The sequence below is a fragment of the Rhea pennata genome, chromosome 3 (genome assembly GCF_028389875.1).
Source record: "Rhea pennata isolate bPtePen1 chromosome 3, bPtePen1.pri, whole genome shotgun sequence".
Lineage (NCBI taxonomy): Eukaryota > Metazoa > Chordata > Aves > Rheiformes > Rheidae > Rhea > Rhea pennata.
In genome coordinates this window covers 40,127,175-40,147,929 of record NC_084665.1, presented here as the reverse complement: position 1 = coordinate 40,147,929, position 20,755 = coordinate 40,127,175, and the positions used below count along the sequence as shown (strand labels likewise).

The 20,755-nt window shown below is 41.0% G+C and overlaps 1 protein-coding gene across 1 annotated transcript in view; it reads right to left on the bottom strand.

Moving 5' to 3' along the window:
* SRD5A2 (steroid 5 alpha-reductase 2) overlaps positions 1-11,557 on the bottom strand; it is a 30,884-nt gene extending 19,327 nt beyond the window's left edge. The window contains exon 1 of the mRNA XM_062573634.1: positions 11,268-11,557. Within this exon, the coding sequence (XP_062429618.1) occupies positions 11,268-11,551 (284 nt within the window). The 5' untranslated portion in view covers positions 11,552-11,557. The remainder of the gene's footprint in view (positions 1-11,267) is intronic.
* Between the last annotated feature and the right edge of the window lie 9,198 nt (positions 11,558-20,755).

Sequence of the window (20,755 nt, the reverse complement as noted above, 5' to 3'; positions counted from 1 at the left end):
TCTTTTACCATGCACTAGGATCACAGTAGAAGGATTTTTGAGTTCAGAAATGCTGCACTGAGTCATCTTCTTGCTTATTTGTTACTATGCTGTGAAATGCCCTAAGAAGCTGAAAGATTCAGCAAGTCAGCAGTTTAGGCCCACTGCACGTTGGGAAAGTCCTCTTCATAACCATAATGGCTAGAAACACTACATACAGTTTGAGCCTAATTCTTGCAAAGGAAATTTTCAAGCCTTATTAATAGACTTGCTCCTTATGCATATCAAACAACATATCTAACTAAACAATTGCAACATTTAAAATTATTTTTCATCTCTGACAGTTTTGTACACTCAGCATAATTAAAACAAATGCCTTGGATTAGTCTTATTAAAAACATGATGTCTCAGTAAATTCCACTTCTCAGACCAAGCTCTGTCCTCAGTTAAGTCTATGTTTCAAACTAGTTCAAAAGTAGTAAGGATGAACAAGATTTTCAAAGGAAGACAAATTTGAAGGCCAAAATATATCACTATTGATATACCGGTAAGGAAAGTAAGCCAGTAAGGAACTTAGATTCTTGGGGCCCACACTGTATTTGAAGGCATGTGGATGAGTGTAATCATTTTTACTAGTAGTCTATGTAAATTTGAAATGGAAATCACTAACAAAAACATGAAACTCCAACCTGCACATCTAAAAATTACAGAATGTCAGCTCCATGCTGAAATATCTTAAACTTATGTTTGTACAGGCATGTGTTTCGGGTCTTGAGGTTTACTGAGTATGTTCAACTTGGTTGATTTGCCATACCCCCATTCACTCCCCAGTAATTTGCAGTATCCTGACACTATAGTTCAGGATCTCAGACACGTCTTTCTACCAGTAGTTTAATCCCATTAAATTCTATAGCTGGTACTCAAAAAGTTGTTTTATCTTTTAGAAGGGTAAATAATGTTAATATTAAAAAATATCATTTCTAAACCTTTAGGTGCACATTGTGAAGAACACTAGTTGAAATGTCTTACATTTGGAAAGGTAATAATCCAAATTCCTTCTGAAATGGTATGACCTCATGGAATCTAAGGCAGTACATACATATAAAAAGGAAGTAAATTTGAAATAGCCAGTTCACATCCTGAGTTTGTGGTTATAGAATCACAGAAGGGGTAAGGGACCCCTTTGTAAGGAACCTCTGGAGATCATCTAGTCCAACCTCCTTGCTCAAGCAGGGTCACCTAGAGCGTGTTAGACAGGGTTGCATCCAGGCAGGTTTTGAATATCTCCAGAGAAGGGGACTCCACAACCTCTCTAGGCAACCTGTTACACTAAAAATGATGAGACGACTTAATATCCTACCTTTTTTCCTAAAGAAAAGAGCTACTCTGGGCTGATTCTGAGTCACAGTCATCTTTGCTCCCTCCCTATGCATATATTACATTAAAAATTCCCTAACATTGAAAGTTACTAAGTCAAACACTCAAAGCATAGAAAGTGTCAGTACTGAAGTGTTCCTTCTCTCGATTTACCCTGATACTGCCCTTACTCAACCTTCTTTTTCTCTCTTCCCATCTTCTATCCCTGACTGTAAGCCTCACTATTTTTCATTTCTCTGCATTCAAGACAGATTGTATTCTCCTAGCCTGTGCTGCCAGGACTCCCTCTGGGAGACCATTTCTTCTCTGTTGAGTACCCACTAGCCAGAAGTATAACTAGACTAAAAAGTTCAGCTCTGCCCCTCCAGTCCTGGCCTGGAGAATGCTTGGCTCACACATGTTGGTTCTGCTTATAGCCTCAGAGGAACCAGCACCTGCTCAGCGCGGGTGGACTCTTTAAAAATGTTAGCTGGCAAACTTTATGTCCCTGAACAAATACAAATGTGTTTTTCAGAAACAGCTCTGCCAAATTTAGATTGCTTTTCCTAGGAACAGCCAGAGACACATCCCTCCCCTTTAGTAACCTTAACCCAGGCCAAGTTTCAAAACATGAATGCTTTAATGTTTCTTTGTCTAAAAAGGTTATAAAGAGAAGCAAACAAACACCAAGAACCCAATAGCATAATGCAAATCCAACTTTTTTTTCCTCTCATTAGTTGTTTTCAGGAGTGGCGAAAGTTTTATAGATGCATATGTATTGTCCTGCCCCAGATGTGTGACAGGCAGTCACTGGAAGGTCTACTTACAACAACTTTCCAGAGGTATTTGCATGTGTAGCTCTACCAGGAGCCACATTAATGTGGCTAGACAGCTTTCAGTAGTCTAGCTAGCCTGGTCAGAGCTCTCTTTAGTTGTTCTGCCCCATTCTAAACAGTGGCATGAAGGCCTAGCTTAAGGGGATTTGGCTTGCTAGCAAAGCAACCCAGTCCATCTCTACCAGTATGAGAAAGCACCACAGATTCTCACTGTGTCCCAGGACCTGCTGCTCCTGCATAGTCCTGCATAGGAAGTGATCTGCTCTCTAACATCTCAGACACGCAAACAAATTTTCTCCAGCAGACAACACAACTCTTGGCAGACACCTTGATAGAGTGACATTTTCTAACAACATTTCTGTGAGGTAGTATCCTAGCATGGGAAGTGTTGGATTAAGATGTTGAAAACTAGCACAATTGTAAGCAAAACAGTGCCATATATGGCAAATGTTGATTGTAACTGTTGGTACTATATTACATGTTCATAAAGACAAGTTAAGAATGAGGAGGTCAAAAGTAACTTCCTTCAACTACGATCTTTTTATGATTGCTCTTGCTGGTCACATTTCAGTGTACATTTATAGGACTGGTAAAGCTTTCTGCTGGTCCTTAGGTATCAAAACTGTAGGAAATGTGATTTTGAAACCGCAGTGCTAGAGAAAATTTTGCTGTTCTTAGACTGGTAACTGAATTCGGATCTGTAGAAAAATGCACACATTTTTCTTCCTATCAGTTGACTTTTCCCACCTTTCCATACAGAATATTTTAACCCCGTTTTAGTATTAGATTTTTTTTTAAGAGATCAGTTCAGTTTCACGGCTATTGTTGTATCTATGAGATGTTCCAAAATAATTACAATGTCACCTGAGTGGTCAGCAAAGACTAACATTGCTCCTTTCTTCAAACGAATGTGGATATACACGAGTTCCAGGAATTTCAATTATTTGACCAAAATCAGTAAGGATGACCTTACTGACTACTTTGTCTGCCATGTTTAGATCAACATCTAGAGGAAGAGAAGGCCACTTAAAGGTACGTGACTTAAGAACGATCAACTTATTTATAGTCTGAAAGTATTTTTTCATCATAATTACTCTTAAGCAAAATGACTTTAATTTTGAAGGCGATACCAAGCATATAGATTCAATAGATGGAGCACCTGGGATGGGCATATATTTTTGGTTGTAATATCAGAAGGTTATTTATAGACTTTTATTCTTATCTGATCTCCCCAAAACTGGGAACTGGCATACTATAAGCTTTTGAGTACACAAAGGGCCTTGTTAAAGAAGTTCAACTATAACTTTTGTTCAACTATATTTGGTGGCTTATTAAAAATAAATACTAGCTCTCCCCACAGAGGTTGCCTCTCTTGCAGTCTTAGGTAAGAAATGCAAAAAAACCCTCAGATTTGTGGACTTTGGAAAATCTACAACAAAATTTCTTGTTGAATGTATCAAATGAACCTTAACATCTCTTTCTTGCTTTTTATTTCCTACTTAAGAGAGCAGTGTTTAGCCATTAGGAAGGGAATACTAAAGGCACATGGTTACAAAACAACTAATTTATTTGTCTGGCAGAAGCAGTATTATTTTAAAGCAAAAACACTTACTAAGACTCCTGCATATTATTTAATTTTTTAGTGCTTTATAACTGCTGCTTTTCTAATATGGACAGCAGGAATCCAGTAACACAAATCCAGATCTTTATACCCTCATCAGTCTTGCCAAAGCTCTGTGGCATATGCAGTTCAGTGCATATGAATACAGTGCACAGAATACATCTTTCATTAAGACTTTAATCTCTCAGGACATAAAGTTACAATTTTCATGCCTGGCCCAGACCCCACATAGACAAGGTCAGACAGACCTGCCTGCAACTTGGTGGCAACCTTGCAGCCAGGATGTCAGGTCTCTGACCAGAAGTAGGGGCTGTGATTTGAACAGCTCTCCAGAGTGGGCTGGAACTGAGAGCTGATGAAACCTTAGTGTAGTTATCAATGATAGGTAAATAGGAGTGATAAACAGAGGTGTTTCAGAAAGAGCATGAATACTGCTTTAGCTAGATGAAACCAAAAAACAAACAAACAAACAAACCAAAAAAAAAAAAAAAAAAAAAAAAACCTTCTGTGACCTGCTCTGCGTGTACTGTGCTTTCCCTTCTTCTGGAGGACAGAAGAGACTTCTGGTATATGAAGCTTAGGCCAATGGACTGCAAGGCAACAAATAACCATCAGCTATGATACTGGAATCATAAACTGTAATACTGTATAGCACTTGAGAACTCCCTACGTAACCAGATTTGGGAATTATTGCCTTATGCGACACAATAGGAGTGGAATGGTCTGACAGGGAATGGACAGCAAAAGAATGGCACGCATTGAAGTCTATCTGGAGAGGAAACCTCTGGGATAACTATAAAACTATAAAGGATTGTGAAGTTGCCTGACAAATCTTCACTGTTAATGATACATCAGCACGAATAAATGGGCATCATATAGAAATATAATTTTAATAGACACTTTTTTTTTTTGAAAGCAGTGAAAGAAAACAGAAGTCTAAGTTACCTCTGTGGAAATTCTTCCTGTACAAAGGAGAAAAGAAAAACTATGTGGGTACACTTTGGGCCGGGCAACAACTACAGGTTTCTAAAACATTAGGCCATATTCCAGTAGAAACAGTAGAAACATGTATAGACAGGACTATTTGTGCTCCTAGCTGGGAAGACAATCATCTAGTCTTCTATTATGAAGGCACAATTAGAAGGATATTTAATAATGCTAGAAGAGACTGCAAGGAAGCAAACTCATTACTAGCACTAGATAGGTGAACATATTAAACTTCTGTGACAAAGAATGCAAAGAGAAGATGTTTTTGTTGACTATTCATACATTAATTTGAAGAGCCTGGGTAAAAACAGCAATATTGTTGATAAGAATTGATAAAAAGAAATGAGAAATGGTCGGCATTACTAAAACTCATGGGGAGGAGTTGCAAAAAGTTAAACTGATTTATTGAGGAGCTTGGAATAACACATAAAAGAGGTAAGGTAAATGGCTAGCCTATATTATGGATGTCACTACCAAATTTAGAGTTACTGATAGGTCTAAATATCACAAGACACTATGTAAATGTATTCCTCTAAAGCCAGTGAAGCCCAAAGAGGAGTTTGGCTAGGGTCTATTGCAAAACACTGAAGTGAAACAAATCAGAAAATAAGATTAGTTACTTGTCAGATACCTGTGTTTTGTGTGTTGGAAGATGAATGATGTTAGGAGACAGAGGTTTCATAAGACCACTACTGAATATTTCTTTAGTTCTTGACACTCAGTGATAACGACTTTCTAAGACCAAAGGATGAAATAACTATTCTGATGGAGAAAATTAATTTCTGGTTTGGAAGCTGATGTTTTTTATATAGTCTGATTATATTCTGGATTAGCAAGGAGAGTCACATTTAGCAATCCATAATTCAAATTTAATCTAATCTCTATTTATCTATTTGGTATTTCAAAAAACATAGTTAAAACCCACAGGAGCAAATATAAAATACCTTTAAAAATTATCAGCAAAATTAACTTATAAATGATTTATTCATTCAAGGCTTACATCCATCTGCATTTCTCTGGAGGCCTCAGTTGCTCTTCGTCTTGATCACAAATAGGTGCACCTTTATAAGAAAATAACCAGTGTTTAGGTAAATGCTGCACCTGCTAGACCAACCATGGAGTGCAGATAGACTTTGAAAGGGAGGACAGAAGCCACACTAGGCAGAGTTGGCAATAAGGAGCATCATTTTTTTTCTCCTCCTCAACTCAGTTTTGGAGGGAAGGAAACTAAACAGAGAGGTGTATAAAATGAAAACTGCACATGGGATATTGTTTTCAAATGTTCCTGGTTTCCCATTCTTTTGCCATAAAAATTTGTTTTTCCTGATTTTTTTAGGAATATCTCAATTTGTAGAAAATTAAGTATAGGCATGCCAGATGGGTCACCTGCAACTGAAGGGGTTTTAGGGGAATCCAGCTGCTTAATGTCTGTCTGATTTACTTAAGTGTTCTTCAAAATGAAAACAGTAAGTTTAAAGATTATTTTTATGCTAATAGAGTAAAAGGTTACACTCTTGACTACAAAATTGGAAATAAAGTTGCAAGAGAATAAAATAAAATATAATTCTAGATGGTATTTGAAACTGAAATGCCTCTGTAGATTGCTGGTGCCTCCGCTACTGTGGGAAAGACAGGGGGACCAAATGCAGCACTTTCTTTTACTTCAGTATCTCCAGGATTAGTTTTTCCATTGTAGCTCACTCAGACAAGACTTTATCCTCACCACTGTTCAAGGTGGCATCTCTTCTGCTCCCTCATCCATCTGTCTTTCTCAATTCTTGCCTGGTTCTGGTTCTAACAGGAATGTAGCATTAGGGTTTATATGAAATTCAGCTGTGATGTCTTTCTCTCATCCAATATTTTGTTCTTCTCCTTTGTTTCTTAAAGTTGAACTGCAAAATGGGAATGCAGCAAACTATCTCCTCCCTGCTACTTGAGGGCTTCAGTTGGCATTCTCACTGTACTCCTTTACCAGTATAGCTCTTCTAGCAGGAGGGATTGTATTACAAACCACATTTTGAACCAAAATAATTTATAAACTATTTCTCACAAGAAGAATTCCTTTACACACATCTTATGCCACTCATCATTTTCAGCTCATGGCCAGCTTTTCATAGAGATTGTATATACAGATGGTAGACTTGGCATTAAGTGCTTCTCTCAGTTTCTTCCCCCTTCCCTCTGCCTCTCCATCTCATTGGTTTTGGATGCCTTACCATTGCACTTGTCCTGACCTTCATGAAAGTGAAGAAGCTATAGCTTACCTAAAACAGATGTAAGAAGCCTAGATTTTTTATGGGATATTTGTCTTAGCGCCACAGGGCATTTGGATTTTATTAAATACACACCATGCTGCAGTAATAAAGAACACATTTGAAAGACGAAGAGCTGGCTAATGTAAGGATGACAGACAAAGAGTCAGGGCATGGGATTTGGAATTCCTCCCTTCTACTCCCTCCTTAGCAAAAGCAGCAGCAAAAACAGTCTGCCTTTAACCCTTCCTCAAAGCCACAGGGAGCGCACCATCTTGTGCTTGCCACATGGAGAGAGACTGCTGCCTAGTGGTAGCAGAGCAGGACGAAGCATGCGCTGCTGTTACGGTTCACCACAGGCAGCTAGGCTGCTGCTCCTGGGTCAAGGGGTGAAGCAGGCAAGACTTGGATCTTGCCCAAGGATGCAATTCCCTCTTGCATCCTCTGGGAGAGAAAGTCCCAGAAGATTAGATAGTGCAAGCAGAGGGATTAGCTCTTCGGCCAGCAATCCCTGCTCAGGTGGAGATCTGCTTCCTTCTGCAGTGGGCTGGACAGGAGTACTCGGCATGCCAGACCTGGCTTGCTGGGCTCTGGGCAAACAGAGAGATCTAACAGAGTCCTTGTCAAAGAGGACTCATCAGCATTAGCCCACAGAGTTTCCAACAGAGGATTGCAGTGGTCCTTACAACACTCCTCAGCGTATTCCTCAATGATCTGACAATAAACGTAAAATCACCACTGATAAATCAGCAGATGGCACACATTCTAGATGAGGGCAGAGACATTCATGTGGGTAGGACAGCCTTACTGAGTGCTAAGCCCTTTTGGAAAAATTACTTTCAAATCAAACAAATGCAGCCCATATAACTACAAGCCATGCCCAAAGAGTGATAGGTTGTAACCTTGGAAAGCAGTGATGCCAGGGTGGGACTCAGAGCAACCTGGAAACTCACAGGGGTTGTTGGTGTGTCTCCAAGGCAAAAAGCACCATTTTGATCTGCAAGCATGGGAACAGCACATGGGAATGGGAAAGTGATGTTGTCTCTAGATATTCTACTACAACTCTGATACAGTAATCTACATCCGATACAGATGTGTTCATTTGCTAAAAGGATGTAGGAAAAGAGGGGAGGAAAAAAGCTACAGAAATTATCTGAGAGTTGACAGAAAAAATATTTTTCAGTGAGGCTTCAGCTGCAGTTCAGTGACATAAGTCTGTTAAGGATGCCTCAGATCAAATAAAAAATGTTGAAGCTACATGACACCACGTGCAAAAGCAGGACAAAGTCATTTTGCAGGTTTAAACCTGTTCCTAAATTTATGAAAAGGTAATTTTATCCTGACAGACTTCATGCTGGATGAAGTATCAGATGTCTGCACCACTATAATTCTATGTCAGATCAGCTCATGTCTGTTCCCATGTAGCTAGCATAAAGCTGCCAGAAAAACATAAATCCAGCATAAACACCATATCGTGTGCAGAAGCTAATTAATCAGAAATATGATCATGTGCTCCTGTATTATCTGGATCACACTGGTACAGATGGAGGTCCTGACAGCTCTGTAACAAGCAGATTGAAAGATGATCTGATTACTGTGTAAGTGACATCATGGTAAAAAAATACTGAAGGATACTATGGGGTGCTTTAAATTAGCACAGAGAAATAGCAAGCACCTTTGGGAGGAAATTGAGACTAGTCAAATTCAAGCAAGAAATTTTAAACATGTTATTTAAGTAATAGTGAAGTAAATTACCACAAGAGTAAATTACCAAAGAAAACAGTGGATTCTCCATAGAAAATGGTGTATTCTCCATCTTCTGAAGTCCTCAGGTCAAAACTTTAATATAAATTCTGAAATACATACTTTATCCAAACATAAACTTATGGGGCAGCATAGCTGTTCATAATACACAGGCAGTACTCCTTCCATGCCTACATCTAATCAAAACTTCTCTTCTATGTGCATGTTTGGTGTAAGAGGTGTGACACAATTAGGAATGACAAAAGCTTCCCTGCGGAAAGACAACACTAAATTTTTCAAGATTGCATGAAGTAACTTTTCTCTGTACCAAACAGGATATTTTCATAGAAACATAAAGGAATGCTTAAATACAGATGTCAGAGATGATCAGCAGTAAAAGTAGGAGCAGATTAATAAAAACACATGCAGAAGAGGTAGAGCTTTATTCACTTCAAACTTCAAATTCAAAGAGAAAAAGTACAGTAGGCTACACTCATTAAGTAAATGTAGTTTTATTATCGATGAATTGTACATTTTACTCATTATACTTGCAGTCAAGTATAATCATGAAAGTATTTAAAAACTGTTGTTAGGTTATTTCTATTAAAGGTCTTTGTGTCTGATAAGAAATTAGAAAATATCAAGATACATTTTGGTTGTTATTTCAAAATGCTGAACATCCTTTCAAATACCATATGTCAACTGGCTAGCGAATGAAATGAGGAAAACCTCCTCATTTGTTCTTTTTGTTTCTCTTTTACCTAATTGTATAGCACTATTTTAATGTAATATTTCAAATATGATTTAAAATGGCTTGTATGAGAAAAGGCTACACACTACAAAAATAATCCTGGAGTAACAGACTGTATTAGAAAAAAAAAAGTCTGTTACCAAGACTTGGTTAAAATGAGGACTTTTCAGAAGGGAGACAGAATATTTCAGTCAGACATGAAGAATCCTCCACTATTTAAGAAAATGTTTGAAAACACAGTGCTTCTGTGTAAGTCTAGCAGTAACATTGGAAAAGAACCACTGCGTCAACAGATGTAAGTATACAGAGTAGAGTAACATTTCTTTCAGTTATCTAATTGTGGCCATCAATTTCTGTGTTTCTGAAACTATCAGGAATCTTTGAGAATAAGAAAATGAATTAAACTAAATTTAGTATGACTGCATATAATTAACATACCTGGCTAAGTGGGGGCTAAATTAACATATCCGTAACATGATTATGTTTTAGCACTTGAAGCTATTCTCCTGTTTTGAATGTACCTACAACAACCCAGAGTTTCTACCCCTAAACTGTCTCCCTAACTCCAGAGACACTAGAGCTGGATTTCCAATATATTGATTTTGGTTGATTTGCAGGTAATCATTATTGATCAATTCTTATATCCATGTTTTATATTTCTGGCAAAGCAAATAAACATAGAAATACGAATTGTGGTGAAAGCAGCAAACCAGCTCAGAAATAAAGTTTTGCTTCAGAAGTTAGCTCTTTACTACATTATGATGTAACACAGCCATGTGCATATACCATTTGTGAAAAATCTTTTTTTTTCATTAAAACATAATCAAAAAAAAAAATCAAACTCCTTATGAGAGTACTCCATGGAAAATGGAAGTGACATAGAAGATAAAACACACACAGCTAAATTCCTGTGATATACTCCAGGCACTTCAGAACCAAGTCGCATTGACTGCAGACCTTACTCTTTCTTGGAGCTCCTGATGAGTAAATATAGAATTAATTGCAAAGACAAAACACTAGCATTCACTGACATCTGATACAGTAGAATTTCTGAATATAAAGATCTTATGGACCCAGAGAAACCGCTACATAGGCAGTAGAGTGGTAATAACGAATTGAGTATAAGGAACCAACTTTTTTGTTGTGATATAGAAAGCCTGCAGTTACTCAATTTTTTCATATGCTGACTTCACACTAATATGGCTCATTCAGTACTTGCTCTCTTACTGCAGCCGTGCTGTACTGCTTTTGCCTTCGGGCTGTGCTCACTCGCATTCCCACATCTTGGACTGGCAGTGGGTGCTGCTCCCTGCACTGCGTGTGTGCATTGCGTTCTCCTTCCTGTACTTTGCACGTGTCTTGACATAACAGTTGGATTAATTTCATCCCCTTTCTCCAGCTTCTTGTTTTTGCGTTTTTTAACCAAACATCTAAAGCATACATCATCTCTCCCAGCTTAAAGTATCCTAGTGCCACCTGCTCCTTCCTGCGGCTGTTGGGATGGGGGAGAGAAGCCGATCCGCCTGCGTGGGGAGCAAAGCGATCTCCGTCCCGCAACACACACACACACACACCGTTTTGCGCACACACACACACAAACACACACGCACACACACTGTTTTCCAGCGTTAAAAGAGCCGGGTCTCGCAGGGAAGGGCGCGATGCTGCCCCTGCCCGCCGCTGGCCCCCGAGCGCTGCCCGCCCGCCCCGCGGGAGGGGGCCGCCCGGCGCGGCGGCGGTACCTGTAGAAGTAGTGCCAGCAGAAGAGGCAGCAGAGGAGGCGGCAGCCCAGCGGCTCGAGGCGGGGCGGGCTGCGCAGCGCCAGCAGCAGCGCGGGCACCAGGAAGGAGGGCAGCTCCTGCAGGAACCAGGCGCAGCGCGCCGGCAGCCGGCCCCGCGCCCGGCACAGCCGCTCCTCGTGCTTCCCGTAGCGGGACGGCACCCGCAGGTACAGCGAGAGCTGCAGCAGCGCCAGGGCGCCCAGCAGCGAGCTCAGGGCCAGCACCAGGCTCGGGAAGCACTGCATACTCGGGGGCGGCGGGCAGCGCGGGGCACCCAGGCGAACAGCCCTCGGCCAGCGCTGGCCGCGGCCTTATTAGAGCGAGCCGCGGCGGTCACCCCGCCCCGCCGCGCTGCCTCCCATCGCCCGGGCTCGTCAGAAGGGCGCAGCCCCTCTCGCCGGCGCCCCAGCCCGCCCTGAGGGGAGCTGCCCCCCTCGGGGGGCTCGCTCTGCCCCCCTCCGCCCGCCCCTGCAGCCGGCCCCTCGGTCGCGTCCCGCGGTGCCGCCGGGAGCGGCCCCCCGCGCGGCATGTGGGGCCTCGCGCAGCGAGCAACGGCTGCGAGGGCGGCCGTTGGCGGCCGTTGGCGGCCGTTGGCGGCCGGCGCGAGGGAGGTCGCTGAGGGGGCGCGAGGCTCCGCGCCGCCGGCGAGGGCGCTTCGGCGGTGAAGGCGCCTGGACAGCGGGCTCCTGCGTGCAGACGCCCTGTGCGACCCCCAGCAAGAAGAAATTGCTCAGTAAAGCGGGAAGTGGGTGTTTCCTTCCCTCTGCCCCACGGACGTGTTGCGAGGAGTCACTCGTTGCAGGCTGACAGGCGCCCACCTGTTCGTGTCTCCGTGCTGGCAGCATCTTCTGGCCGCAGATCGCTGCATGACTTCGGGGTCACCGGGCACAGGGTGGTTTGCAGGCCATGTAATAACTCAGCCTGCCACCCTAAATGCCACATTGTGGCTGGCTGATAATCTCTGATCAGTCTTGACGGAGCAGCCGTCTGATTGTAGGAAGTACTACTCCTTTCTTTCACAGATAGAGATTAGGGGCAGAGAGATGGTAAAGGGCAGATAAAAGTGAAAGGATCTTCATGCCATGGTAGGACTAGGGAAACCTAGTGCAAAACCTATGTCTCCAGATCATATTTGGCATAAAAAAGACATGTTCAAACTTTGTAAGTGCCCCAAGTTTAGGTCCTAACACACCTAAAGCTTTGCTTTCGGGTGTGCTCAGAAACACTTCATTCTCAACAACACTGTGGTGGTGCGCTCCTCCTCCCTCCTCCCCAACCTGATGTGCTCTCTTCCCTACTTTACCATTCCCCCTCCCCACCCACACACACAGAGGTCTTCAACAGCACATAGGCAGGGGCTAGTTGAGCATGCACCAACTGAAATCCATCTAGTATGGGGTTAGGTTTAGCTTGGTTGGTTAGAGTGTGGCGCTAATAATGCTAAGGTTGTGGGTTCGATCCCCATATGGGCTACTCATTTGAGGGTTGGACTAGATGATCTCCAGAGGTCCCTTCCAACCTTACCAATTCTGTGATTCTATGGTATAACTAAGAGTCAACCATCTTACCCCATAAATAGGGGGCAGCCCAGAGCCCACTGAGTTCTCCTGCACAGCAGTGGGCAGAACTGCAGAATCCCCTTTTGACTAGGGACACCTCTCAGGGTTACTCCTCAAGGTTGAGAGATTCCTTACCCATGACAGATCCTTGATAATATGGCTAATAGCATGCCGAAACTTTGCAAACTTTGCCAAGTTACATCTCTGATTGATAGTGCTGATAACTCTTAGACATAAACCGTTGGCCAAGACTGGAACTACGATTGGATCCAGCTGCACCTAGGCTCCCCTGAGAACGAGTTTAGAAAGCAAGGGGGTCCATTCTGAACCTCGTGACTCAATGTGACTCTATTAACTGTGCACATAAACCATTGACTAAGCCTGAGACTAGGACTGGATCCAGCACCCCTACTCCTCTTAGGAGGCATTTGGAGGGTCCATTCTGAGCCTTGTGACTCAACAGGAGGACCTTCTTGACACTCTTATTTGACCCTGTCCTCAACACAATAAATAACCAAGTGAACCTTGCCATCAACCCTTGTTAAATCACTGTCTTATTTGTTATTGAACTTGATTAAATCATTATTTTACTGCAATAAATATATTGTTGCTTCTCTTTTACAAGTGAAGTGCTTCTCTCCCCCCCCACCCCGCCCCTCGGGGTGCATCCCTCTGCACTTCACAACAAACAATTTTGCCAAAAGTTTGCCTGAAAATACAGTCCAGGAAGTAGTGTTTTCTTTGCCCTTTTTTTTTTTTTTTTTTTTTTTTTTTTTTTTTTCCGGAGATCTTCAGATCTTCATTTGGTAAAGATTTTCAGGACATTGACTTACTGCAGGAGGGCTAATAGACCTTTACACCCTGTATTGTTACTGGCCAAGACAGCATATCAGCTTAAGGCCGTGAGTTATGCTTGCACCCATGTCATTTTGCAGCTTCCCTGAGAGAGCAGACAGATCCAGCCTAGCAAAGGATGGGACACCACACAAAATACTGGCAAAGCAACCCTTGTGGAGCAGAAGTGGTGGTAGTTTGGTTTTTATCCAATGTCTGAGCAGTGAATATGCTATTCCAGGTATGGGAGACTTGAGTTCAACTGCCTCCTCTGTTTAAGGGCATTTTCTTGCTGCAGAGACTGACCAAACCACTAGGCTGCAGACTATTCTGTAGTCCAAAAAGTTGTTCTGTTATGTTGGCTCTTTAGGGGGTGGTTACTTAAAACAGAGGAGCAGAATTCTTCTGACCATGAAGAGTTTCTCTCTTATCTGTACTGAGTGCTGTTGTCACTAAGGCCGTGTTTATTCTGGTAAGCAAAACAGAGCAAGGCTTTTCTGGCCTTTGTGTGGCATATCATGGTTGACATCCACATGCCAAAACATTCCTCCCCAAGAGAAGACGGTGTCTGCCTTCAAGCTGCCTGTTGGAGACAGTCTCTGGCAAGTGCCATCTCACAGCTGTGTGCAAAAGAGGACTAGCTGGTATGGCCCAGAACTGGGCCAAGTATGCTAACCATCAAACAGTATGGATGATGGCAAATTTGTGGCATAGGCACTTACTTTCAAGATACGGTTTCTGGCTGTGAATCAACAGTGGAGAAAGTTCCCTTTAGGAAAGGTTTTAGAAATCTAAGACTATGTCTGTATTAGCAAGTGCAGTACAGTAGAAATGGATCTGTAGTATAGGAAATGGAGATAATGTCCCAGCATCCACAATATACAAGTTTCAGGGGGCTTCAAGGTACTTCTAGTCTCATCCCATGAACTAAATGCACACTAGTGACAGGAGCATGTTAGGTGCACACATAGAGTGCATTTTTCTGGCTTGGTTTCATCCAAAGAGAAACCAGTGACGAACACTGAAATTGGTCCATGAAGCAAACCAAGCTCCGTAGATGGAGGTGGTTAGGAGATTCACTTAAAAATATGTATATCCAAACTAAAACTCTAAAGTAGACACAGACAGTGTAAAAACTAGAAAAGGCTGTGATGTAAAATACAGCACTAGTAGCTGCAAACAGTCCCCTGCTCATCATCCTGGTTGTTTGTATTCAAGTCAAAGGAAACTAGTTCTTATTTACTATGGAAGTCAGATGGGTTGGGAATTCATCTAATGTTTAGAAAGGAAACACCTCTGTCTGAGCTGCTCAGATAGAAACCCTTTCCAGACCATGGAGAAAAGGGAGCACATTTAAGGCATGATTCATCTCTCTAAGGTGGAATAAAACAAGTCAAATGAATCATACCCTGGAAAAGCCTGTTTCTGTCTGTTGACACTAAAGGAAGTCTATACAAATATCTCAGGAGAACTGAATCCCACCTTTGCTGTGTAAGTCAGAGCTCTGAAGTTTTTTCTGTAAGCTGGAGTACAGTGGAAGTAAAAAAACTCTCTCTTACTTTTACCAAGAGGATATAAAGTTGGGTGTAACAAGTACCCTCAGCTGTGTAATTGCTTGCAATTGCACATATATAATCTGTAGGAAGGGCTGCAGGATTAAGTTCTGAATTTCCAAATTTATGACAATACTCAGTTAGATGAATAGTTGCCGAATGTAGCTCCTTAGATCTCCCAGAAAGTAAATGTGCACTGACACAGTTTTGAACCAATCTCTTTCCGATGCTGATGTTAATTCAGCTGCACTGGAGTTGAGAAACATTGGCATCCATCAGCAGCTGTTGCCACTTTGCTTTACACCATATGTACCCTGTGCTGAATAAGAAACTATTCACTTTCTCATAATCCTTTCTATTGTGCTATCCTCTAACTCTGCAAGAACACAGTTCATAATCTGATACAGACATTTCCCTCCCAGTCACAAGCAGTGTTTCACTACTTGGCAGGATTTGTCATCTACTGACTTAAGAAGCTGGATTACTGTCACTTGTTATCACATGTTAGATCCAATGGATGAAAACAAGAGAAAAATATTTTCATTTTCCTTCAGTCACACATGTTGGTTCAATGAAAGAAATAGGAAACAAACTACAAGTGGTTACTAAAACTACATTTCTAAAGGCTTGTTCGGTGGCTTGGGAAAGCAAATGTGGAAAAGCAATTAGACTTGCAAAAGTGTGCAATAGTTTGGCTTATGAAATTTAATGAATAACTTGCTGTTATTGTTTGTCCTCCTAACACTGATGGAAGTATGAGAATCTTAGAAAATATAAAATTGTCACCAAATCCTGATATAAGCTGATCAAAAGGCAATTCTGACAACACAGTATTTGTGAGAGAGGGAAGAGTCAGTGCTAGTTGGCCTCATCTGCAAAGCTTCAGTCTACATAAACTCTGTGGTCAGCTGTTGATTAAATGCATAGAGAGACTCACTTAAGCAAATACAATTTGAGTGAAAAGATAGTAGACGTAGGTTTTTAGGGAGAGAGGGCAGATTAGACCAGGGAGGAAAAAAATTCTTGCAAGATTAACTTTAATCTAGTGCACACAGAGTTTTGCAATGAATTATTTTTAATAGTGTTTTGCATTGTTACTGGGATGGAAATAAAAACTACGACAATCAAAGAAAAGCCCACAAACAATAGGGAGAGACTAAAAATTTCAAAGCTGGTTTTCCTTTCACTTCAAATTCTCTTGAACAGCATCAATATATATCAGCCATGAGATCAGAATGAGGCCCTCAGTTCTACCCTTTAATTTATCTTATTTTATCTGGTGACATTTTTGTCTGGTATTCGTATTTTGATCCCTGAGAACACAGTTCTTTCAGCAGAGAAGACAGATAATATCTTTACACCCACACTGCCCCACCTATTCCAGTTTGTTAGCATTAAAACATCCTTGCATCTGAACATTACAAGATGAGGAAACACTTAAATTAACTGTCTAGCTCATTGAAATTGAGCCAGAAAATCATAAAATGAAAAGTAGGGGGAGCCTGAGGAGCACAAGAGAATCTTCCTCATCTAATATCTGGTGTAAAGCACTGAATTCCCAAAGCACAGAACTGCAGTTTCTATGCTCACCAGAAGCTGAGACATTGTTGTTTCAGACAGTCTCTCCAAGGAATTTAGTTATAACATTCTAACAAGTTTCTCCTGATCATCATAAACCACAGATTTTCAAAGACTTGTCACTTGGCATGCCCCAGACACAAAGGTCGTCTCCAGCCAAACGTCAGGCAGATCCTCCAAAGCTTGGGGATGCTAGACCAGCTCAAAGAAAACATCACTACTTTTTTAACATTTTTAGTTATTGTCTTCCCAGAAATCATTGAATTGTTGGCTAATATTTTCCAAGAAGTTTAAGCAGACATCAAACTTGGAAAGTTGCAGTATGTATCGTTAAAGCTGGTAGTTACAAACAATTTAAGATTGGGCCTAAAAATGAGAAATGTCAGACACCCATTATAATTTCTAGTACTTTTCCCCCTACCTGTATGTGTGAAAGTAACAAATGAGGTAGCAACACCCAAATGCTGCTGCATTTTCCTGCCCAAATTTAGTAGCAGGGCTTGAAACTGTGTCACCATTGTTGCTTCCCCCACATATGTCTCCTGACTCAGTGATGTGGGTGGTCTGAGCCAGCCTCACACCCTGTGGAAACTCTCAGGCTGTGTTGGATTGCAGAGCAGATGTCTTCTCTAGCACTCCTAGGCACTTTTCTGTTAAAATCAAGGACCCATGTGATATGTACCCCAGTTCTCATGCATCTAGGTTTCTTCACCATGGAAATAGAAAGCCTGGGAAGGTGACACAACCTGGGTGGAATACGGCTGGTATCCTAATATGAAGTTGGCTGAGGTATATACCCTGAGTACCAAGGTCCCGCTATTACGTATTTATGCCTCTGTTGCCTGTGTACAGTCTTATTCCAACTAGGTAAGTGAGAGAGGTTTGGGTTTCTGAACTCTTAAAACTGTCAGAAAGTTCATAAACATGAAATTTGACTAACGCTTTATTTTTTGGAGCTTGCTAAACATCTAGCAATTGTTTTGTCTTCCTAGGAACCTGGGAAATTTTCTCACCAAGAAGCACCCAGCTTCCAAGCAGGCGATGCTGTCTCAGTCCGCCTGTTTGCACTGCACTAAGACAGCAGACCCACTTTGGCTTCTCTGAGGCACTCCAGTATCCGTATTGTCTCCTGAAGGTTCTCCATTGCTAAGGAGAATTCATAGGTGGAATTTGAACTGCAGCAATCCTCAGACACCAGAAAACTACAGGGAGCTTGAAAAGCTAGAGCAGCCCTAGCCCTTTCTCATAGGGAGGCAGAGTTGGCTACTTGGGGTAATTCAATGTGATGCACAAAACCACGGTCATGAGTATTACTATATCATAATCTGTTTGTATTGTAGAACATCTTGAACCCTTAGAATTATGATAGTACACTGGTATTAGTGTTCTGTCCATTACTTCTCTATGGCAAGACAGCTCTAAATTCTGTGGCAATTTCTTTTAAACTGAGACATGGAAGCTACCAAGTAAACTATTTATTTACTGTTTAATTTTCCTAATACATTTATTTCAGTAGCTAGATGCATTTCTTCATGCTTTCAGTGCATTTTCATTTTCTCACTGAATTTTATTTTAAGAGGTAGGGAGGTTTTAAGAGGTTTGGCACTACAAAGAATGCAATTGCAAAAGTTACACATTACACAACTACCAGACCCGCTGTAGTCAATGGAATAATCACATCTCTTTGAGATTTCTTTAGGATTGTATTTATCTTCCCTGATTCCTTATAAGGAATTTCCTCTTGGTTGGCCATAGATCTTCAGAGATATTTGACTGACAGATAACAGTAGTCTCAGAATTTCAGTTAGATAAGCTGGCCTTTGCTGCCCTTTTTTTTTTTTTTTTTTTTGGGGGGGGGGAAATGCATGCAGGTAAGTATGTCTAAGACATACAATATTCCTGGTAAAAGCTCCTGATTCATTAATACCATATAGCCAACATATACGCAGCTCAAGCAGTACTGTTAATTTGTGCATTAAAAAATTGGTACCTGAAAGTCATTGAGGATTGTCTTAAAATGACACAATTATATGCAAATGATAATAATTACAGTATATAAAATCATATTATATATAAAGATTGCTGAGCTTTCAGGGTATTTTGATTTCTGTTTCCAATTGTTTACTCTGCCAAGATTACAAGACTTGAACAAAACTAGAGTCCACACATAGTCTCTTGACTCTGACAATTAGAGCATTATGACAGACCTCAGTTAAAGTAAAAGTTGCAATAAAATTAAGATGATAATGCTGTATCATGAGTATAATTTGTTTATTTTGGGCAAGTGCATAAATCTCTCCTAAATCAGGGCCAAAACAACCATTAGTGAAGCAGCTGAGAACATTGGCATGCGAATTGCAATCCCCTAGTATAGCTTTAGCAGCCTATTGAGAGGAATGGGACAGTTTGTATGTTATAATGATACTCCAGGCAGCCTGCAGACTCCAGAACTGCTTATGCATTGGTCTGCACTCAACAAGTGTTCAAAGGTTACTTGCAAACGGTATTGTTAAATTAGCCATGCTCAGGACTGTTTCCCAACGCTGAGATCAGCTGGCACAAAACAGCCTGGGTCGGTACAATTAAAATTTCCTACCCTCCAAAACAAGGCAATTGCACACAAGCTGTCTGTTGGGAACAGTCCCTTCCTTATGCTATCTACCAGACCATGCCTGAGAATCCCAGCAGAGTGTTGTTTTGTCTAGGCCAAAGCTGTGCCAGGGATCACTCTAGCAATTTAACAGTTGTCCTCCAGCAACCAGGAGCAGGTCATCCAATCTGGTATTATAGACACAGCCAAAAGTAGCAGAATGCATTTATTTTTAATGAAACACTAGATTCAACATCATTCTGAAGCCAGTAATGGGTTTTAAAACAAATTTGATAGTCATGAAACTAACACGTTATTGTTTGTTATGTTCAAGAGACAGGACAACTGATAATTTAGTAAGCCAAGTCTGCAGAGTGCAAATAGTGAAAGAGAAATTTCTCTTTGAACCATGTATTTGAGCAAGAAGAGTAATTATGGTTGCCTGTCATTCCGGTGCCAACTTCTGCAGAGCCATGAGGAAAATTCAAGTCCCACGTATTAAGTTGAATCTTGGAATATGAGTATCCTGCCTACAACCTGGCAGGATATTTCCTTGATTTTTGCCTTCCTATCATCCTTTGAAAGCTTGGCCTTCACTAAACTGTATAAGATCAAACACCTTATTTCTTTCTCTGAAACAAGTATAAACAACTGTTTCAAATGAATTTGCTTTCTCTTGGTGAGATATAACAGGAGATCCTGCAAGATGAGGACTTTCATTTCCTGACCTCACATGAAGCAGAGTACAGTTCCAGTTTCACCCTCCCCACTCTCTTCACCCTCCTCTGAATTACCTTAAAGCCATATGGTATTTATCAATGATGGTGACAGTTACAAGGAGAATTCTGTTTCTAAATCTGGCACTGACATCATTAAAGGATGTTTAAAAAGTGCAGAAATGAAATACAAAATGACTCTTGGACTGAAAAAAATCCATACAGCAATGTTTAAAGTTACTTATTTCTTTAGATTGAGACATAACTCTATTCATGCAGAAGTCCTTTAATCAAGAGAAAATACTTGGTACTAAAGGACCCTTTAACTTATCAGAAAAATAAGTAACAAAGCCCAATATCTGGAATTCAAAACCAGCCACATTCAAAATAGAAATCAATCACGTATTTTTAAAACTGGAGATGGCTATCGCAGAATAAATTGCCAAAGGGAAGTAGTTGATTACCATTTCTTAATACTTTCTAATTAAGACTGGCTGCATTTCCAGAAGATACACTTCAGGTCAGTATCCTTACTGAGTAGTTGGACAGAATACAGTGGTCTCTGTTAGAAGCTTAGATAAGATGAGTTAGAGATTTTTTCTGGCCTTGAAATGAGTGG